This window comes from Pteropus vampyrus, unplaced genomic scaffold, assembly GCF_000151845.1.
Source record: "Pteropus vampyrus isolate Shadow unplaced genomic scaffold, Pvam_2.0 Scaffold225, whole genome shotgun sequence".
NCBI classification, from domain to species: Eukaryota; Metazoa; Chordata; class Mammalia; order Chiroptera; family Pteropodidae; genus Pteropus; species Pteropus vampyrus.
The window spans coordinates 1,761,703-1,785,613 of record NW_011889006.1 but is presented as its reverse complement, the minus strand read 5'-3'; the positions used below and the strand labels follow the sequence as shown (position 1 = coordinate 1,785,613).

General features: G+C 37.5%; 1 protein-coding gene across 3 annotated transcripts in view; it reads left to right on the top strand.

Annotated features, from left to right (window-relative positions):
• The first annotated feature begins 13,213 nt into the window (after positions 1–13,213).
• Positions 13,214–23,911, top strand: part of CUNH6orf106 (chromosome unknown C6orf106 homolog) — an 85,055-nt gene continuing 74,357 nt past the window's right edge. The window contains exon 1 of one of the 3 annotated variants that reach the window (XM_023538489.1): positions 13,214–13,570. In XM_023538489.1, the coding sequence (XP_023394257.1) occupies positions 13,413–13,570 (158 nt within the window). In that variant the 5' untranslated portion in view covers positions 13,214–13,412. The remainder of the gene's footprint in view (positions 13,571–23,911) is intronic. The other 2 variants (XM_023538488.1, XM_011373493.2) reach the window with 2 other exon arrangements.

Here is a 23,911-nt window from a genome sequence, read left to right as displayed (position 1 = left end):
TTATAAAAATGGAATCATATTGTATGAATCATCTGCCACTATTTTCATTCAACCTCATGGTTTTGAGATTTACCATGTTGCCACATGTAGCTAGTCCAGTCAATTGAATTGCTATAGGTGTTTTATTTCAATGTTATATCACAGTTGATCTATCCATTTGCTGTTGATGAACATTTAGATTGCTTTCAATATTTTGCTTTCATTAGCATTACTCAATGAATATTCTTGTGTCTGTCTCTTTGCCATATATATGAGAATTTTCTATTTCCTGTACCTAGAAACAGACTTGCTGGAATGTGGGGAAAACTTCAACTTTCCTAGACATTGCTAAATTTTGGCTATGCCAAGTGGTTGTCCCAACTTTCACTTTCTCAGTAGAGAATAGTCAGTCCTCTGTCTTCATGCCTTCAGCAATATTCATTAAGCTTGTGAATTTCTTTATCTGTCAAAGGGAAATCAATATCTATGGTTATGCTTCTTAAAGGTCTTCTATAAAGTAAAGAAAGGGAAAAACTTGAAGGATGTTATTGCCAACCCACTATGTGCTAAATACTTTATACACATTCTCTTATCTGGGTCTCCTACTGACTGTCAGAGGTAGAATATAAGATTTAGAAGGAGTAATTAATTTGATGTCACATAACTGGTAGGTGACAGGACTGGAATTTGAACTCAAGTCTGCCAGACTTCAGGGCTCCTATGATCGCCCCAATGCTGAGCTGCATACACAATCTTTAGAAACAGCATTAAATCAACTCTTGGTAGTTGTCTTAAATTTCTGGTAGAGTGCCTTCTGAGAATAAACAATCTGGAGAGATAATATGGCTGGATACTGATTTTTTTTTTTTAATGTTAAGTGGTATATAATATGAATCACAGAAGGTTTTAATATAAATCATAGGTTTTCATGTATATTGAGGGGAAAAATGTCACTCACAATCCTATGACCACATTTGACACAATATTGTCACTTTAACTCTCTAGTTGTTTCTTAGTGAGTGTGTATATGTTTTTTAAGGAGAGTTTGTAGCCACCTTTAAGCTGGAAATGACAGTACACTATAGATGAGAATTTCCCATGAGCCATTTCTAAACGCCAAACTTTTATGCTAAGTTGTACAAATGCAATTTGAATGCCACACAATTCACCCTTTCAAAGTGTACAATTCTATCTTCTTAGATGAGGAATTATGAACTGAAATAGTCTTTCGTGTACATGAAAGTTATAGAGGTTCGATGTCAGTTGAAAGTCTGGCACTATGTTAATATGAGAGAAGATTGGGGGTGAGAAGTATAGCTAAAACAAAATTGGCCATAAGTTGAAAATATTGAAGCCAGGCAAAGTATACATGGCAATTCACTATATTATTCAGTCTACTTTTTGATGTGTTTTAAAATTTCTTTAATAAAAAATTTAAAAAAAATTTTTTTTACAGATCTTTGCATTTTTAGGTATTGAATGAATTTGGGTCTCTGATGTGAAAAGTAAGACAATAATATGCTAACTTTATATTATACTATAATTTACAAAACATTTCTATATTTTATTTTATAACTACCCTCTGAGGTGAACAGGGCAGGTATTACTATCACCATGTCAGAGAAAAGTAAGGTTCAAAGCAATAGATAGGAGATTTTAACTCAATCTTCTGACACAATTCAGTGGCCTGCTACCTTTAATTCAAAGTAAATACAGCCTTTTTGCTTTTTTCTGATTGTAAAAGTAATATATCTTATTTTTCACTATTTAAGGTCCCAATGCCTAGGGCCTAGGTAGCCATCCCTTAGTCACCCAGAGTAGCATCACCTACAGGCACCTAGGGATGACGTGTGTCTCATCTCCTCAGGGTAAATTCTATGAAGACAATTTAATCACCTGATAAATAAATACCTGCTAGTGAGAAAGGACCAGATAGGTGCCCTTCATCCTTTTCTTTTAAACAGAAAATATATAGTCATTCACTCACTGACAGACATTTATTATTTATGCCAAATATTTATCTCTACCAAATGCTGCATACTGGCATGGAAAAAAACCCAAAGGGTCAGTTTTAAAGAAAAAAAAATTTTACTGAGGCATAATTTACACACAGTAAAACTCATTTAAATTGTAAAATTTGATGAGTTTTGACAAATGTATACACCCATCTAACCATTACCGTGATTAAGATATAGAACAATTCTATCAACTCCACCCAAAAGTTCCCTTTGTGTCTTTTTCCAGTCAAGCCCTTGCCATTTCCCCAAGTTACCCTGCAACCCTGGGCCTTACTAATCACTTTTCAATATTATAGCTTAATTTTGACTATTGAATTTCATGTAAGTGGAATATGCAGTATGTATTCCTTTGTGTTTGGCTTCTTTTGCTCATTAGAAAATTTTCAAGATTCATTTATGTTTTTGTGTGTATCAGTAGTTCATTCCTTTTGATTGTTGAGTGTATTACATTATGTATATCTATAATAATTTGTTTATCCATTTTTCTGTTGATGAATATTTAGGTCATTTAAATTATTTGGATACGCTCCTTACCAAATAAAGTTGCTGTGAACATTCATGTACAAGTATTTGTATGGACATATGCTTTCATTATTTTGGGTAAATACATATGAGTGGCATGGCTGGGTTTTACTCATATGTAAGTATATGTCCTTAACTTTTTTAAAAATAGGGCAATTAAAGTAAATCTCATTTTTAGTTGTCAAGTCCATATCATATGTCAAGAATTCCAGCTTCCTGTGGTTTTTGTGGTTTAGTTGGAAAGAGCACTGTTTTAAGAGTCATTAGTCATGGCTTTAGCCTGAGCAGTTTAGTTCTAGACCTAGATTTTGAAAAAAGGGCCATTTAGCTTCTCAGAGCTTCAGTTCCCTAATCTTCAAATTGGGCTAATAATTTCTTATAACTATTAAAAATTGGAGTAGTCTTAGAGTGAGTCTATCAATAGAAGACTGGTCAAGTAAAAGACAGTCCTAAATTGGAATACAATATAGCCATTAAAAACGAGGATGCAAATTTATACCTATTGATGTGAAAAGCTATTTCAATATACTCTGAATTAATAAAAAGGCAGGCTAGAGAGGTAGGTACAGTATGATACCATTGAGGCAAATTAGAGAGTTATGTGAAAGATATATTTACTTTAAAATAATGATTATCTCTGCATAGTGGGATTTAGGGTGATTTTTTACTTTCCTCTTTGTAATTTTCTATGTCGCTTAATTTTATTTGCAACAAGTATGTATGAATCTTTGCAAAATAATGAAACTATTAAAAAATAAACTAATAAGCCTGTTTTTCCTGAAAATAAGATGAGAGAATAGATGGATATGTTGAAAAACTGTGAGGTGTTATTATGTAAATTTAAGATATTAGTATCTTAATTAGTATCTTAATATTTATTACCCCAGTTTCCTTTGGCAGTATTCTGGAAATTATCAAAAGAACTAAATGATGGTTCCACAGTAATGAAGGAAGTAATGACAGCTCCATTGAAATACAATCAGGCTGAACGTGGTGAAAAGGTCAACTCCTTAGAGTGGAAAAAGTCTGGAGTACAGGTTTCTTTCTGAACCTTGGGCTTAAATTCTGGCTTTCTGAACATCTGTGTCTCCTTGGACACATTATTTAAACTCTCACTCTCCATTAATAATATCAATAATAATATCAATCTCATTTTGTTGTGAGGATTAAATGAGTCAAAAGAACTTAAAATGATGGACATTTGGCACATTGTAGGAGTTCATTATGTATTTGTTCCCCTTTTCTTTCTCTTCTTTCTTAGCTCTACCTAGGATGTAGACAGAAAGATGCTTTATGCATTGTGACCCAGTTGGAGAAAGAGTGAAAAGAGTGATTATAATAAAACAAGAGGGGTTGTGAGGTTTTCGTTTTGTTTTTTGTTTTGTTTACATGTGATGGAGATGTAAGGAGTTGGTGTATACTTGTGAGGCGTTTTGGTTCTGGTAAACTAAAGGGGCCAGGAAGAGAAGGGAAAAAGAAGGAAAAGAGTAGACTATTTTTGGATGTAACTAGGTTGAGGGACCGAGGGACATGAGATAAAGACAATCAGGTTTTCTTTTGCATTGTCTCACTCACCACAGTAGGAAAAGAGAAACCTGGGGCATCAGGTGCTCTGTCTAGAAGAAAAGATAGTACAATAGGTTGGTGCCTCCTGTTTTCATATCTCTAGAGTGGGATAACAGGGTAGAAGAACTGGAAAAACCCCAAATCTGGGGGAATCTTGTCATTTCCCATCATGCTCTGGGTGGATGTTGAAAGTGGTGGTACTGCTCTCTGTTGTAGGCTGCTCTTCACCCTCACCTATTCACTTCCCAGAGAAAATATCCCCTCAAGTAAACCTGAGATTTTATTTCCTTCTGTGGAGTCAATTCTAGATAAGTTTCTGTGATCAGAACAGAAAATGGGAGGCAGTAAAGAAGCTCAGTTTGTAGCTGTTAAAAACTCTCAAATGCATGCAAAACTTTAGTGCATTAAGGACATAATCAATAGACTGTAAGGCAACCCATGAGATGGGGAAAAATTGCAAATGATATCTCTGATAAGGGGTTAATATCTAGAATATATGAAGAATTTCTATAACTCAACAACGAAACAATCAAATAATCCAATTAAAAATGGGCAAAGGACTTTAATAGACATTACTCCAAAGATGATATATATGGCCAACAAGAATATGAAAAGATGCTCAACAGCACTAATTATCACAGGAATGCAAAACAAAATCACAATGAGGTATCACCTCAAACCCATTAGAATGGCTACTGTCAAAAAACAAAACAAAACAAAATAACCAGTGTTAGTTGGGATGTAAAGAAATTGTAAGCCATGTACACTGTGGGTAGGATTGTAAAATGATGCAACTACTATGAAAAACAGTAATGGAGTGTCTTCTAAAAATTGAAAATAGAACTACCTCATGATCCAGAAATCCCCCTTCTGGGTATATATCCAAAATAATTGAGAGCAGGGTCTTGAAGAGATATTTGCACATTCATGTTCATAGCAGCATTATTATAATAGCCAAGAGGTGTCTATCAACGGATGAATAGTTAAACAAAATGTGGTATATACACACAATGAAATATTATTCAGCCTTAAAAAGAATATTCTGACATATGCAACTACATAGATAAACCTTGTGGACATTGCATAAAGTGAAATGAGCCAGTCACAAAAAAGATACTGTATGATTCCAGTTATATGAGATATCTAAAGTAGTCAAACTCATGGAAACAGAAAGTAGAATGGTGGTTGCCAGAGACTAGGGGGTGGGGGTAAGAGGAGTTGTTTTTTAATGGGTACAGAATTTCAGTTTTGCAAGATGAAACGGTTCTGGAAATAGGTTGCACAACAATGAGAATATGCTTAACACTACTGAACTGGACACTTAAGAATGGTTAAGATGGTAAATTTCATGTAGTTTTTAAATCACAATTAAAACAGCAAACACCTGTGTCTTTGTCTCTCTCATTGTCATGTAATATCTTCATATTTAACATTTACTAACACTCATACCCATCTCATTTAAACCTCCAGTCCTGAGAAATATGTGCAGAATGGAGGTTTTGGCTTATGATTAAGTTTATGTAAATATTAATTGTAGCTATAGATGAAATTCCGAATACTTTTCTTCTTTCGTTTAATTTATTCTTTCACTCTACTTCAGGGCTCCTTTTGTAGCACCCTCTATATAGAGGTGAGGAAACAGATATAGAGAGAAGCTAAGTAATTTGTCCACGGTCATGTAGCACAAGGATTAAGACCCTTTCTAGGCCATTTGTCCCTAACTCAGCCTTACTTATAGTAAGCCAAAAGACATTTGCTTTCTTGACTGAAGAGCTCATCTGTTAGCTGCTTCATAGGTCTTGGCAAAGTCTAAGGCCACTGATATGGAAAGGAGAATGTAAAGAACTGAAATGAACTCACGTTTTACAAGCCCCCAGGTCACCCAATTTTCTTTTCTTCCAAATGAAGTCTCTTAATGTTTTATTACATTATGATTTTATAAAAAATCTGAAAATACAGATAATAAATGGAAAATATCCATCATTCCCTACACTCGGAGATTGTCATTGTTAATACCTTGGAGTATATCCTTCCAGACATCTCTTGTATTCATTTGTGCATATCTCTTAGAAAATGGATGACAGGTAATGCTACTTTTTGTCATATCTTTTATCATTTAGTATATTTTGTGACTGTATACCTGAAACTAACATCAAAAAAATATATATTGTAAACAGCTTTCTATGTTGCAGAGATAATAGATCAATTAAATAAAGTTGATCTATTTATTTCTTTAAATGTAGAAAAGTATAGGGGGAGGAAAAAAAATGGCTTAGATGATGGAGGCTCTGTTCATCCCTCTGGTGACCAAATCAAAATTGGGATAGAAACAAGGAGTAGCAGCAAGGAAAAATTGCCTGGGATCTTGATGAACAAGCCATACAAATAGGGAGAAATCCAAGAAATCACCCTGCAGTGGCAGATGGTAGGATGGGGCGAGGGCGCAGGGCAGTCTAATCTTGAACTGCTGAGTGAGACAGAGGCTGCAGCAGTGGTAGAAGCCTCTTAATGGGGCTGCTTCCGTGAGTGGATTTTCATGGTGACAGACCTGTTCGCTCTGCAGTGACGATTTGGTTGTGCGCAGGGGGCACCAGGGACTTCTGGGAGGCATTGTCTGAGAGAAGATCAAGGTGAGACTTGCTCTGTACAGAGGTGCCGGTGTTATCATTGTTCCCTGTTGAGCCCTCCCTTCTCCCAGTGCACGGACACAGCACTGCCATAGCTGTGAAGCCATCAAACTGGAAAACAGAGGTCGCTTCTCCCAGAGGATTCTCCGAAACTCTGCCTCCCCCAACTCGCGGCCCCATCCAAGTCACATCCAGGTATATCCTCAGCAAGTCAGGTGCTCCTTGCTGAGCAGTGTCTAGATTCACAATGGAGGCAGCTAGCCTCGGTTTCTGGTGTGGCCTTTTGAGGCAACTATAACCACAGCATCTGTGGATTGCTTGCTGAATCTTAACAAGTGGCCGTGAAGGGGTTGAGGCTTGGGCTAAATTTAGCTGAATCCCTCTCCGGACTGTGCCACTGGACACCTACTTCACAAATTCACACTAATAAGACCGGGAGACTTAGGAGCTTTGCTTAGTACATAGAAACAGACACAGAAAGGCAGCCAAAATGGGAAGACAAAGAAGCAGAAACCATATGAGAGAACAGAACGGAGATCCAGATATAATGGAGTCAAGTAATCCAACAGATGTGGAGTTCAAAACACTGGTTATAAAGATGCTCGATGAACTTTTGGAAAGTGTAGATAAATTCAGTGAGAACTTCAACAAAGAGATAAAAAACATAGAAATGGAAATGGAAATTATAAAAGAGAACCAGTCTGAAATGAAGAACACATTATCTGAGGTGAGAAGTATATTAAAGGGAATGATCAAAGGAATAAACAGAGTGAATAAAGAAGAAGATCAAATGCCCTATCTAGAGGACGGGAAAGCCAAGGACACTCGATCAGAATGGCAAGAAAAGAGATGCCAAGACTATAAAAATAATTTAAGGAGGATATGGGACACTATCAAGCATCCAAATATCCATCTGATCGGCGTAACTGAAGAAAATCGAGATGTTGAACAGCTGTTTGAAGAAATAATGATGGAAAACTTCCCTAACCTGGTGAAGGAAATACACTTAAAACCCCAGGATGCTCAGAGTCCCAAGAATCAGGAACCCAAAGAGGCTCACACCAAGACACATCATAATTAAAATGCCAAAGGTTAAATACAAAGAGAGAATCTTAAAAGCAGCAAGAGAAAAGCAGATAGTTACCTACAAGGGAACACCATAAAACTGGCAGCTAATTTCTCAAAAGAAACTATGCAGGACAGAAGGGCTTGGAAAAAATATTAAACGTGATGAAAACCCAGGATCTACAACCAAGAATACTTTATCCAGCAAAGCTATCATTTAGAGTCGAAAGACAGATAAAGAGCTTCCCAGACAAAAATAAGCTAAAGGAATTTATCATAACCAAGCCAGTATTACAGGAAATGTTGGAGGGACTTCTTTAAAAGAAAAATCATGTATCAAAAACAAGAATAAAGAATAATAATAACTACATTCCCATCAACAAATATCTCAATGGAAAAGAATGAAATGCTCCAACCAAAAGATAGAGTGGCTGAATGGATAAGAAAACAAGACCCCTACATATGCTGCCTATGAGAGACTCACTTCAGATTAAAAGACACACACAGACTAAAAGGAAGGGGATGGAAAAAGATATTGCCTTGACGGACCTAGAGGGTATTGAGCTGAATGAACTGGGTCAGAGAAAGACAAATATCACATTTCATGTACATGTGGAATCTAAAGAACGAAATCAACAATAATAACAAAAGCTAAAACAAACTCATAGATACACAGAATATTTAGATGGGAGGGGGTTTGCGGAGGAAAGAAGTCAAAGGGATGGAGAGGTTCAGGTGGATGTTTGCAGAGTAGACATGGGGATGTAGAGTATAGCATGGAGAAGATGGTTAATAATGTTGGAATGAATATGTGGGATGAAGGAAGGGTGCTAGATTTGGTGGGGTGAGCGCTTTGCGAGTTGTGTGGATCTCTGATCAATACGCTGTACAGCTGAGGTTAGTGTGTTGTATACTAACTATAATTGAAAAAAAATCATTGAATTGTACAATGTAAATGCAGGCAACTAGTTGTCTATTATATTTCAATAATGATGAAGAAAAGGGAAAAAAAGAAATCTAACGATGGGAAGTGAACACACAATGTAAATATATGTATGCCTTACTGTTAAAACGTACAGCTGAAACTTATCGGATTTCCTTAACCAATGTCACCATGAAAAATAAATTTAAAAAATATAATAATAAAAAAATTCATTGTTTTCTTTCCAGTTCTTTACTTTTTTTGGTCATAGATTAATGTAAAATTATACTGGTGAAAAGAGTGAAGGTAAGAGTTTTATCCACCCCTACCCACTTTCTTCTTTTTTCCAAGAGTTTCCCTATTCACAAATATCTGGGCTAATTTCAACTTTTCATTATTACATGTATTATATACCTCTATGGAAAGCTTATTTATAAACCTAAGGTTTTTGGAATATGGCATATGAATATTTTATAGGTTTCTCATACCAATTCATCTAAATTCACATGTACTCACCTTTAGGAAAATTTATATCAATTTACATTCCCAGAAGCAGTGGTGTTTGAGAGTACCTGTTTCCCCACACTCTAGCCCCCAAAAGCTATTATCAGTCTTTTTAAAGCTTTGCCAATCTGATTAGGCAAAAGCGATACTTTTTTTAATACATTTCTTTAACTATGAGTGACATAATACATTCTAATATGTATACTGGCCATTTATATTTCTTCTTTCAGAACTGTTACCTCCTTTTTTTTTTTTTCCATAGTGGCTTCCATTATTTTCAAGGGTAGAATGTTCATCTCCACCTAGAAATCAAATATTCACTTTATTTTCTTCTTTTTTTTTTTTTTTTGCTTTTATGATTTGATTTTTTTTTTAACTCCATCCAGGAGATAATGTATTTTGAATGGAACCTGGAGAATCTTATGGAATCTAAGGGAAACTGACCAACCAAGACTCACGATGACAGGAACCTCTCTCTCATGACTTTAGGTCTCTCATCTTTGCTTCTCTCTGCTTCATGGTTTTCTTTCTGCAGATAGATAATATCTCCTTTTCATGGATGCCTCATAAAGTGATCTCTTCTTTTCTATCACTCCCTTTCAAGTAAACAGCCTAGGCCCATTGCATCAACTCACTGAATTCCAATTCCAAATTCCTGAGAGAATCTGATTGGCTGATCTTGGGTCAAGCATCTCCCTCTTATCCCGATATGGCTGCCGAGCGCTAGTTAGAGGGTTGTTAATGGTTCACAGAGAAATGAGGAGGTCATCACAGTTTGGATGTACATCTAAAAGGTTTCACTACAAGTTAATATTATCATATAATGAAACTTAACATCTATTTGGGCCCTCTGTTCTCTGAATCAGTTATGCTGTGGCATAATCATAGTATTAGCTGGCCTTGGCAATTCTGAATCTTAAGGACTTGGAGATCTTGAGGCAATCTAGACTGTCCTGATGAGATGAATCACTTTTCTCCTAGGCATTCAACTTCTGAATAATAGAATGGCTTAACTCACTTAACTGGCCCGGTCTTGGGATCTGTAATTAAATTTCTTACACAAGATTACCAGCCTAAGAAATTCAGAAAGAAACTGACTAGTCTTGGGCATATACCAGGCAGTGACATATCTAAGCATAGTCCCTGAAATAATTCTGAGATGGTACCTAGAAGCCCTTTTGGAATACCGTTATCAGCTTTCCTTCCTTAAGGTGGGGTTCAGCAATTTGTTCATTTGTCTCTCAACCAGTCCTCCTTCTCCAGGCCCTCTTCCTAACAAAATAGAACAAAACTGTAGAGCTATCAGGGCATAACCATAGGTTTTGTTAATAACTCCTCAGACTCAAGTGGAAATTCACATTCCTGGGAGTCTCCTGATTGGGTAACACCTCATTTCCTCCATTGCATATCCCGTCTCCACAAGAGAACCATTCCATAGGGATGGCAGTAGTGGTGGTTCTTCCTTCATATCTAATATACCAGCCACCTTGGTCAATGTTTCTGCACAGTAGCTCTTTATTGTACATAACTGTACCAAGAATTGAAGATGTTTAGCATCCTTGGTCCTCAGAGAATTAACAACCAGGGTACCACGCCAATCTTATGAGTTTCAGAATTTACTTGAGTAGTAGTTGCACTCCTTTGAGATAACTCCTATCATGAACTGTAGTTCTGAGCCATTCGGGTGTCTTATTTGCACGGATCTCTTTGCAATATGTGGGCTTAGGTGTGAGCTAAGACCCTAGTATTTGGCCAAGAATTTTTAGTTTCCCTCAGGTCAGCATTCTAATGGAGTTGTCAGGTTCTAATAACATTTGCTTCGTTTGAATCCTTGATCAATACAACTTTAATCCACATATGTTGCAAGTTAAAACACTTCCTAGAAAGTCTATGGTCTAACATCAAACCAGTACTTGGGTTAAAATTTCTGATTATTTTGTATGTAAGGCCAAATTGAACTCATAGGATAAAGAGAATTGTAGCAGGATATAGTGGGTGGAAAGCTAGACTGGAAGTTTGGAGACCCCTTACTAGCTTGCGATCTTGGGTGAATCAATTTCCCCTCTCTTGGTTTCAATTTCATCTGGAAAATGGGGTGGTTGGACTAGACGGTCTCAGTTCTTTCAGCTCTAATATTATGATTTTTATAATCTTCCTATGTCCCCAGTCCATCATCCATAAGACTGGGACAATATATGCTCACCACTGAGGGAGACTGAATTTTCCTTAATGTTAGTGAAATATTCCAACATTGTAATCACCCCAAAGGAGGCCTTGACAATAATCTAAGCTTTCACACAGATCCCAGAGGCTGAAGAATAGTTTCTTATAGAATGTTTATTACTGTACAGTATGAGCTTATATTATCGTATGCTATTATAACTACTGTACAGTATGAGTTTTTAAGTATTATTACCGTATGCCATTAAAGGTATCTGTCTCCCATAAGATAGGCACATTGGGGGTGAGGAGTCACTGGAGAAAGGGCAGTCCTTTAATAGGAAAAGAAAAAGGGGGATATGTATTATATTTTAGTAAAAGACATGAAAGTAGAAGAGGGGCCAAGGGAAGAAGTAATTTCTGCCTACTTGTATCACTGTTTAAACCCACAGCCATCCCCTCATATTTATGGCCATAAAAGTTACCATTTCTTGAGTGCTTCTTACAGAGCAGGCACAGTACTGAGCTCAGATATACATACTTCATCTAAGCCTCACAATAATCCTATGTGTGCCAGCACTATGATTACCAATAATTGGTAGAATGAGAATTTGAATCCCAAATGTGTGTGACCCCAGAACTCAGGCTTTGAAAGCTATTGTTTTATAAACTCTTATTTGGTAGTGGGACAGAAGGAGATAAAATATTTCCCCTTTCTGAAACCTCCTAGCACCCTAGACATTAACAGTCAATTATTCTAGCTCTTGTCTGCTGTTGAAATTGCTATGGAAAACATACTCCCCTTAGGAATCTGAGAGTTCTAGTTTTGTTGCTCAGTATTTTTGGACAAGGTATATAAGCTTTCTGGATATCATTTTATTTGTAAAAGAGCTGTTTGAAGGCGGACCATTTCCTACTTATCTTTTTTCCCTTTGGATGTAGCAGAGTGTGTGGCAAATAGTCGTTTAAAAGCACTTCAGAATGAAGGAATGTAAAGGGGTAGACAAATGAGGTCTCCATGCTTCTTTTCTCATTCTTTGATCTTTAAATGGGGCCTTGACCAGGTAAGTGCACCATATATACAGTAACACTTTACCTTCTATTTTAAAAACAGAACAAGGCATGCCAATTCTTCGTGATGTAACCTTTATTTTGAGAGTTGGTCTTGACGCAGTGGGAGATTATATGTGGCGTTCGTCTGAACCTATGATTGATGTTTGTTTTATATCAAGGCCTCCTTTACTTCCACGAGACTTGTTACTACCGTTGCATAACAGAAACAGCACTGATAAACTGTAATAAATCACCACCGAGGGGGGTTTGGAAATAAGGATTTCGGCAGTATCCCTCTGGGAAAGCAGCTGTGGAAACTTACGCAAACTTGTCTTTCCAGTGCGAGGGGCAAACCTCCAGCTGGGAAAACTGAGTCCGGGGGTGCACTTTCGTACTTGACCTTGCCATACTCTCCCCTCTTCTCCAGACTTCAGTTCTCTCTGCAAAATGGTGGAGTTGTCCTAGGCGAAGAACCCCGACCTACTCCCCGAACCCCCGAGCTTTAACCCCGCCCCTTGAGGGTGGGGGCGGAGCATGAAGAAGGTCAGGCCAGGAGTTACCCGCCGCTACCCCGCGTTGCCTTTCTTCCTGTTCACTCCCTGCCCCCTCACTCCACCGCGGTGAAGTCACGCGGGGGACGTCACGGGGTTGTGACGCCACTGAGGGGCGGGTCTCCTGGAGAGGAAGGGGCGGGGCCTAGTCGGGCGACGCCTGCGCAGTGGGAGCGGCGCGGGAGGAGGCGGAGGCGGCGGAGGAGCAAGAGGCGGCAGCGGCGGAGGCGGCAGCGCTGGGGGGGGGGGGGGGGGGGGGAGCGCGAGAGTGAGTGAGTGGCTGAGTGAGTTTACCCCTATGAGGCGGTGAGAGGCCCGGGGCCTACCTCAGAGGAGCGGGGGCGCGGCGCCAGCTAGCAGCGGGCCCCCTCCTGGTCCCCGGGCCCGGAGACGCGGCGGCGGCTCGGTTGTGAGGAGGCGGGGAAGCGAGTGTCCGGCCCCAGTCATGGAGGGCATGGACGTGGACCTGGACCCCGAGCTGATGCAGAAGTTCAGCTGTCTAGGCACCACCGACAAGGACGTGCTCATCTCCGAGTTCCAGCGGCTGCTTGGCTTCCAGCTCAACCCGGCCGGCTGCGCCTTCTTCCTGGACATGACCAACTGGTGAGCCGGCCCCGCCGCGCCAGCGTTGGCAGCGGCCTCGGAGCCCCGAGGGAAGAGGAGGGCCACCCGAGCCCGGCGACAGGGCGGGCCGGGCGGGCACTGAGGGGTACTCTGTTCCCGGGGCGGGGAGGGCGTGTGGGGAAGGCCTAGGGGCATAGGAGATATTTGGGGGCTGAGCAGGGCTCTAGAAAACGAAGAGAGTTGGAGGCCACGGGGGTCAGGAGGGGCGGAAGACAGATGGAGGGGTGTCTCGTAGTTATGTGGATGGAGTATTAGGGCCCGAGCAACGTGGGAAGAGGAGATAAGACTTGAGTATCGAGGCATAGGTGTAAACCTGGAAGGAAGAGGGCTGTGGTGTTGGCTAAGAGTAAAAAGCACAGGAAATCTGAATTTGGGGAGTAGAAGAAAGCTTGGTGTGTGGAGTTAGGGACTGAGAAAGACAGGGATGAGGGGAAACTCCGGGAAAGTATTAGGTGCTATGGAGGAACCTCGGGCGCGGGAAAGACTTGGGAATTAGGAGCTGAGAACAGCGTGCGTGTGTGTGTGGGAAAGACCTGGGAATTAGGAGCTGAGAACAGTGTGTGTGTGTGTGTGTGTGTGTGTGTGTGTGTGTGTGTGTATGAGTGTGTGTGTGTGTGTGTGTATGAGTGTGTGTGCGTGCGTACGCGCGCGCTTGTCTCCATTCGAGGACAGATAGGAAAAAGGGAAGAATATTATGAGGGAGGAGAAGTGGTTACGGTTAGAGATATGACTTTCTGAAGAGATCTGCTAATGGAGGACTGAGAGTGCTAGACCTGGGGCAGCGTCTGGCAAAAACCTTAGGAAAGTGAAGTGAAGGAAAGGAGATTGTCTTGGGGAAGGAAACTTTGTGAGGAGACAGCAGCCCTCTCCTCCAGAATGTCGGAATGGAGAGGGGCTTATCCGAAAGAAAGAAGGTTGGTGAAGTTTGGGAAAATGGAGAACTTGACTTACACTGGGAATCAAGTATTTTTAGCTGGGAGTCTCCTTGTAGAAGACTGCATTGGAGTAGAAGACAATTGGGGCAGAAGACTATGCACTTAGACTAAACGAGTGTTTCTTGGCTTTGGATGTAGCACTTGCTATTTTTGTTAGGCAAGGCTTCCCCTGTTCTCTCAGAAGGCGTGGTCGGGTTCACTCAGGGTGAGTGATAAAGTGGAGACCATTAGATCTCCTTTGAAAGGATTTCAGGTAAAGTCATATTTCATTGTTCAGAAAGCCATGGGATGAGTGCCCTTTGCTCTCTGTGTTGAGCATTCAGTCCCCTGACCTGTGGAGTCTTGTTTCTCTTGGCATCACTTGTGCAACCAGCCTCCCCTTTATTCCATGTCTACTGAATGCCTAAGACACTAAGACAATACCAGAAAAAGAGAATGTATCCCAAATGATGCTCATTTTACTAATGGGAGCCTTGTAGCTGTCACAGCACCAAAGGCGATGTGTGAATTTTTTTTTTGTTCAGCGTCATTGATGGTTCCTATTATTTTATCTTTAAAGTTTATTGTTATAGCAAGAGTGAGATTGAATTTCTAGATATTTAGAAAACTCTTTGAGGCATTGAATGCAGGAGGTAGTCTTAGAATTAAAGAAGCATTTCTGATTCCCTCTTGTATCTTTTGATCTCAGGCAGGGACTACAACATGCAGTAGTTTCCTGAACATTAACTAAATAGTGACAGAGGTTATTGAAAACACTGAAAAGAGGTATTACATTGGTGAAATTTAGAAATAAAGCTGTATCTTAGGGAGAGTTGTTCTCTTGCCTGCCTTCTTTCCCACCCCCAACTCTTGTTCTTCCTTGTTTATACTAACTAGTTCAGCATAGGAAACTTGGCATACTGTTGCTGCCAGTTTGGTAAGGGAGGATCATTATTTCTCTCCACCCCCTTGTGAGTCGTACCATTTAAACCCTGTCCCGTGAGTTTTTAGTTCTTTAGAGTCAGTATTTATTAGTACAATTATGGCTACAGAACCAGTGTAATGAACTTTATATGCTTGAGGTGCATGTGTTTTAACATCTAAGATTGTTTATTTTTATGTGTTGTGAAAGATGAGGCCCAGTGTGGACAAGAAAAAAAAACTTAAATTATTGTTGCATTAAAAAAATTTTATTTGAATTTTTATATAAAAAATTATTAAGCTGAAAGATACGGACGGAGTATGTATTCTGATTAGATGTCATCTATATAAAACAAGATGTGATACATTTCTGAACAAAGGAGTGAACCATTAAAAACTATTCTGGTTTTAAAGCGGCAGTCAATAGCTTCTTAGGATTTCAGGCAATTAAGTGATCACTCAGCTTTAAGCTGCATTACCTTATTTTTTGTCATGGTTGTTTTCTTTGGTTATAAAATGAAAAATCATTTGTAAATGGAAAGGAGTAAGGCTCTTTATTCTTTTCTAATGAAAGCAGTGAGCTCCGTAGTTCAATATTGTATTTTGATTTCTATGTCAACTTGGCTAAATTTGTCCTGTTAGACTTTTGTTTTAAGCAAATACCCATCATAATTAATAAAATCTAGTTAAAACAAATATTGTCTGCATGCATACTTGGTCAAAATATTTATGTATTGTTTAAATAAATCTCTTGAGTCTAGAAATGTATTGTTTTTAAGTGTCATTTAATGTCTAACTTTGGAACCTGTTGAGATAGCCTAATATAGGTTGGCAAAATATTTCTCAAATTGCTATGGTTAACCTGTTGAATATAAGATGATTACCTTTCCTGTGATTTCATAAGTGCCTACTTTGGGTTGTAATATATAACCACCATTCATTCAGTTGTCTGATGACTGTTAAAAAATAATGGGATAAATTAAAATTATAAATTAAAATTAAAATGAAAGCCATGAGTCTTGTAAAATGAATTGGAAAGACTTTTTGATTTCAAAAGAATTTTTTTGTTGTTGGTAACAAATAACTTTCTGAGAAGCCGTTGAAAAACTGATTAAATTGAATGTTTTAGCTTTGTAAATCTTCTACCCTGTAAACACAGATATTTTTTTCTTAGTCTTAGGTTGGGTGTGCATTATATAGGTATTTCTGTTTAATTTAGAACCAAGTTTTGTTTCAGGTTAAGCATTTTTATAGTGTTTACACTTGAGCTGACAGCGTGCTGCTGGAGATTGGTGGATGTGCCTCAAACAAAAGTAGTCATTTTTCACTTCCGAAGTGAGTACATAAATGGTATGGTGAAAAAACCCAATATCTGAAAACAAACTGAAGTGATTCGTAGATTAGTATAACTTTCTATAGATGGAATGTCTTGCAGAGACACTATTGGGCTGTGAATATAGAACCTGGAATTCTAAAACTGGAAGCTGGTTTAAGAGACTCTCTAGTTTATTCTTGTTTTTCCTGCAGAATTGAATTTAACCCTTACAAGATAGCTTACTCTTAGGTCTCTGAGGGTAGAGATTTGCATGATACTTTATTAGAGTTTTTAATGATTTTTCTGGCTAGAATTATGTCAAAATTAAGTCTCTTGTAATTTAAGCTTTCTTTCATTTGCTTATGTCCACCTTAAAGATGAAGAATATCTACTAAACACCATCCTTAAGAGGTCAGAAAGCTTCTATTCAAAGCACTAAAAATTTTCAACTTTTTATAATTTAAACATTCAATGGTTTCTCACTCTTTATGCAGTCTAATAGATTTATATATTTTTTCAAGAGAAAAATTGTGGTAAAGTACATAACAATTTATCATTTTAACCAATTTTAAGTGTGTACTTCAGTGTTACATAAGATTTTAAATTTACTTCTGGCCTTCAAACTCATTTTCTCTGTTCTGTTTTTAAAGTGAGTTCTTTAACATTTATGACAAGAGACAAATAATATATCTAGATTTTTAGAGGACATTAACTTAGGAGTTAGTATTGGCCTTATTTCTCAGTATAGGTATAAGTAAAATATCTTTCACTAGCATATAGACAACGTTGGCTGTTTTCTCCTTCCTGTTCATTAGGGCTTTGCAGTTTTGGTGTTGCAACATCCTAGGTTGCCTCCAGGTATCTTCAGGAAGCAGCGTATATTTTTCGGAACATTACATGCGGGTGCCCATCATGGATGGAACAAATGTTTTCTGAAAAAGTAACTTGGGAAAAACATTTTTGAAAAACCAATGTCCTGTTGAGTATCAGAACACTGTCAGAGGCACCCTCCGGGATAAAATAAAGGTATAACTACTATGCAATGAAGTGAAATTGGAATCTAGATGTGAAAATCAGGTTTTAACTCTTATCTGATCTCACAGTGCCTCCCCTTCCTGGTCTTAATCAATTTTTCATCACCTGTGTGCTAAATGAATTTTGATCTCTTTTCTGGTTTATATGTATGAATCGAGGAAACTTGTCATTTTATGACAGATAAAACTTGATGTTTATACTGGTTTCCTTAAAAAAATGTGTGCCAAGCAACAGTTTTAAGAAGATGATAGGGAAAGGTTGTGTAACACTCAGTGATAGAGTGTTGTGCATTCAATTGCATTTTTAAGAAGATTGAGAGTTATTGCTTTGGACATTCTTTTTTTCCACTTTTTTTTTTCCTTTGGTTTTTTTTTTTTTTTGAGTGGCACAAACAAGTTGGGACTCTAGGTATAATATAATATAGTTTACAAATAGAACAGACAGATTATTTTATTTTTAAAAGAACACAATAAAAAAGTACATTGTCCTGCAGGAAGTCTTTTTACTGTCCTGTTGCATTTCTGATCATAGGTCAAATCAGAACTAATTACAGCTTGGATGATTAGAGGTGGTTTCTTTACCACCTTTCATCCTCTCACTCCGCCCCCCCCCCCGGCACCCTCCCCCCACTAAAATGTGTCTAGCACATAACAGCAAAAACTATTGACCAGATAGTATTTAAACAAATGTATTTTGGATAGACCCCTAGCAGATAGTGTAATACCAGAAGCAGAACACAGCCTCTATCATAATTTGCTCTCTAATAGGAAAAGAACATGCCTGAAACTATCAGAAAAGTTTCAAGGATAATAAGAAGGAAACATTCAAATGTTAATACTGAATTAAATGAGTAAAATTTCAGAATAGGTAGGAATACGGACTGAATCAAATTGAACCAGTGCTTCAAAGATTGAATGCTTGCTATGGACAAGTTGCCTTCTTAGAAGTTAAGTTTTGAAATGGTTGTGAGTTTTGAATTGATGGAAAAGCAGTGTATTATAGGTAGAGGATACTTCCTGGGTGAAACTAGGCAGGAGCAGGTGGGCAGGGCTGTCTAGAAGACTGGCTTGGCTAGAATGTGGTTAAATGGGATCAGGAGTGACAAGACATGGAGCTTATTTTTATTTTTGGTTTGGAATATTATTTATTTTTTAAAAAATTGAGGTGAAATTGATAAAATTAGAGCATGGTAAAGTGAACAGTTCAGTGGCATTTAGTGTATTTACAGTGTTGTGCAACTATCATCTGTCTAGCCAAAACATTTTTTATCACCCCAAAAGGTTACCTGGCACTGATTAAGCATTTGCTCCTCATTCCTTTCTTCCCCTCAAGCCCCTGATAACCACCAATCTGAATGTTTTCTCTATGGATGTACCTATTGGGCAACTGGCAGGAGATGATGCCGTTCAATAACTGAGGATGTGAAACAGGAGGCAGATTTGGAGAGAATATGATGAAAGTTGTCAAGTACCAGAAGAACAATACCAATTTATTAAAAGCACACTTGAATCAAATCAAATTTCTAAACATAACTGTTTCTGTGGGATGTTCAAATCCAAACCACCATAAAGTAGTTCAGTTTACAGTAATGTTATCACCCTATTCAAAATTATCTTCATGTACTGTGATCTTTCAAATTTAGTTTAAATACCCCATTCTATTCTGGATATTTCATATAAATAGAATGATACAATATGTCTTCTTTTGTGTCTGGCTTCTTTCAAGGTTCATTCATGTTATATAGCATGTATCAGTACTTTATTTCTTTTTATTGGTGAACAGCATTCCAGTATACCACTTTTTGTCCATTTGTTGGTAGACATTTGAGCCATTTCCAGCTGTTAGCTGTTGTGTATAGTGCTGCTATGAACATGTGTACATGTATTTGTTTGAGTACTTGTTTTCAGTTCTTTTGGGTGTATACCTAGCAGTCGAATTGTTGGGTCACATAGTTATTCTATGCTTAACTTTTGAGAAACCATTAAACTGGTTTTAACAGTGGCTAAATCATTTTACATTCTCCCTAGCAACATTTGAGGGTCTGTCCCAATTTCTCCACCCCCTTGCCAATACTTATTTTCCTTTGTTAAATTATAGCCATTATATTGGGTATGAAATGGTACCTCATTGTGAGTTTGATTTGCACTTCTCTGATTACCAATGATTTTAAATGTCTTTCTATATGCTTGTTTGCCATTTGTATAGCTTCTTTGGAGAAATGTCTATTCAAGTCCCTTGCCCATTTTTTAATTATATTGTTTTGTTCAGTTTTAAGAGTTCTTTATGTATTCTAGATACTAGACTCATCAGATATGTGATTTGTAAATATTTTCTCCTATTCTATGGGTATCTTTATTTTTTTGACAATGTTAATGCACAAATGTTTTTAATTTTGGTGAGGTCCAATTTATCTAATTATTTTTGTCGTCGCTTTTGCTTTTGGTGTTATATCTAATAATCCATCGCCAGTCTAAGGTCATGAAGTTTTACCTCTGTTTTTTTCTAAGAGTTTCATGGTCTTAGTTTTTATATTTAGGTCATTGATCCATTTTCAGTTAATTTTTGTATATGGTGTGAGATAGGAGTTCATTCTATGGAGTTTAATTTTAGTAGTTATATGTTCTGGAACTGGCTTCTTATTGACTCTGCATTAAATATAGTCTTGTATTAAATATATACTTTACTCTTTGGCCATCACTAAAAACTGGGCCTGAAAAGTGTGCAAATTTTCTTATGGGGTGGGGAATACTTATGGATGTTCTTAGGCACCCCAATCTGAATGTGTTTAAAAGGTCAATTTATCCTTTTCCCTACCCCCTAACCAGCTTTTCTTTGACCAGCCCCCTAACCAGCTTTTCTTTAATAGCTCCAATGGTCTCCTAGACATTAGACTTGAACTGAGTTATTTCCAACACCCTCTCTTTCCTGGACACCCCAGAACATTTGCCAAACCCAGTTTATTTCCACTCACAGTGCACTTCCCAACAGTTTCTTTTTTTCCATTCCTCTTGCCACCACTTTAATTTGTAGATTATGTTACCACTCCAGCAGAGTAGCATAGAAAGTCTCCAAATTGGTTTTCTACACTTGGCTTTCTTCCAGTCCATTTTGTGGACATACCACTACCAGATCATTCTTTCTAAATCACAGCTTTGATCTGGGCCCTTCTTTTATCAGAAACCTTTAACAGTGTGTGTGTGTTAGATAAAAAGCAGAGAGCTTTAGCTTGACATTCAGGGCCCTCCAAAGATTGATCTCAATTTATCGGCAGCTACCTTTCTGGCATATCTTTGTGCTGGATCACCTACTTTTCTGTGCCCCCATTTAAACTGGCCTGCTGCTCATTTCCCACATATACTTTTGCTGTCCCAATTTTAAACTTACTTCTTCTACCTGGAATGCTGTTCTTTCTTCTCTTTATGCCTCTTGGAGTCTTATTTATTTTTTATTTTTTTAATTGGGACGCTAATCAGTGTCTTTAGTAGTGCTGTCTTCTCTGAACTCTACACTTGCCTTTTTAATAACATTTATCATATAGGATACACATTCTGGAGAGGAAGAGGCCCCCTATTAGCTTTTGTTTCTTTCTAACCATCTGATGCAATGCTTTGTATATAGCAAATGCTCAATAAATATTTTTTCAAGTAATGCGTGAAGTTAGATGGAGTAAAGGCTTTGTTTTTATGGAGATGCTGATGTCTAGTTTGAAGAAACAAAGTCCTATAAACTAAGCTCCTTTCAGGCTTTTTTGTTTGTAAGTTTAACTTGAGTATGAAATTTAAATGTTGTAATAGTTCCCACATGACTTGAAAGCAAGTTAAAATATAAGTAACAACAAGAATATTGTTTCTGGAAGCATTTTGAGCCCTCTGAAGATTGGCCCTACCTTATATACCTACCTTTCTAGGCATATTTCCTTGTAATGAATATTCTTTGTCATTCAGTTTATAAGAGAATTTGTTATTCAGAAAAATTAGATATCATAGTTCTTTATATGTGAGTGGAAAATAAAATTGTAAGCTCTAAAGTTTTCATTGAGGAAAAATTTTAAAGTGTAATGTAAGCCTGTAGTAAGTTCAAATAGTTTAGAAGGTTCTAAACAAGAGTTGCAAACTAAATGTCTATTGTTCTTGTTTCTCAGGTGAGAAACATGAACAATTGAAGTGTTTGTGATCTGGAAAGCACTTGATTTTTATAAAGAGGATGCCTGATTCTTGCCTTAAGTCAAATGTTGCTATGCTGGAATGGGGACTCGGTGTTCTTATATATTTTTTTCCCCAAGAGAAGCTTAAAAGACTGTGTTGACCAAATAAAGCACATCTGTGGGAAGGATGTGGTCCTTAGGCCACTAATTTGCAACCTCAAGTAAAAGTGAAAAACAAAAATTCCCTCTCTTTTCCAAATATAGCCACTACTATTTCTTTATCTTTTAGAAAATTCTGTGCCTATAGAATTCTACATACACACACAGGATTTTCTATGCATGTGTATATGCGTATATAAAATCATATATCTTTTTTAAACAAACAGTGGTATTGTGATTTGAATAATTGTTTTTCACATTCAGAGTAGTGGGTACCATGGACTTAGTACCTCTTTTGCTTCAATGAGAATGGAATTTAGTTGTCAAAGTACTTGGATAGGCTGATCAAATAGATATTTTTAAAATTAACAATGCAGTAGTGGACTTTGGTCTCTTCAAATACAGTAGAATTTTTTCACTGTACCAAGTACCAGGCTGTCACCCGTAATTATGTGTAATTATTAAACCTTTATTTTGCTGTGTTAAGAGCTAAGTGTGTTAAGTAATCTGTTAAGTAATGAGCTCATCTGAATTTACTTAGGAGATACTGTCAGAGAATACATTTTGTAATTGAACTTTTTACGGACCCAAAAAGCAACAAAGCTGAAGAGGTTTAACTCTTATTTAAATCACCTCATGCAGATGAAACTAATACATTTTTCACTTTTTGACAGGGTAATTAATTTTTTAAGTGGTTTTCTAACGATTGCCAGAATTAATATATGTCTTGGATTGGGGAGCAGTTTATTCCAAATATGGAATGCAGCCCCACTGAATTTACTATGTACTGGGTCTTAAAAGACTCACTTTTAAAAATGAACGGTTGTGTTTTCTTATAACGTGTGAGCCCTGGGTCTATAAAGTGTTTCTGAGGGTTCACACTTGATTTATTGTGCTTGAGGTCAGTGATTCACAGCATGTTATGGAGCAACAGCCTACTAATGATTGATTGAATGATACATGATGTCCTTCTTAAGTGCTTTCTGGTCAGCATTTATTTTCTAAAGTAAATTTTTCTTTTTAATTTTTTTTAATACTTTGATAACAGGCTTTAAAAGAGTGGAAATTACTGGCTGGGGAATGGTGTTTGCATACAATTATAACCGGTAACGATGGCCTTTTAAAATTTTTAAGAATTTAAAAATATCTGCAATAAGATTTATGTCATAATAGAACCGTTATAATAAAATAGTTAATTTAAAAAGTACCAATAAGAAAAAAAAAGCCAAACTCACAGGACCCAGAGAGAAACAGTTTTAACCCTTTGAGCTATGTCTTTCTACTACTGTAGTGTGTGTGTGTGTGTGTGTGTGTGTGTGTGTGTGTGTGTAATGGTGTTTGCTTTACAAAAGTGGATATTTACTGTATTCTGGTACTGTTTTAAGTGATTACATTTAACATATAATTTAATATTCACAGTAATCTTAGGAAATAAATGATATTATTTTCATTTTATAGAAAAAGAGGTTCAGCAAGGTTAGATAACCTACCTAAAGTTACATAGGTAATAAATGGAAGAAATAGGTTTCAAATATAAGTGGTCTGGAACTAGAGTATGTGCTGTTGATTGCTCTGTTTTACATACGGGTTTCTAGGGCTGCCATTAACAAATTGCCACAGACTGGGTGGCTTGAAACAGACATTTATTCTCTTACAGTTTGGAGGCTAGAAATCCAAAATCAAGGCACTAGCAGGGCCATGCTCCCTCTGAAGGTTCTAGGGAAGAATTCTTCCTTACCTCTTAGTTTCTGATGGCTCCTGGAATTTCTTGGTTTTCCTTGGTTTGTAGCTGCACCACTTCATGATCTCTGTCTCAGTAGTCACTGGCCTTC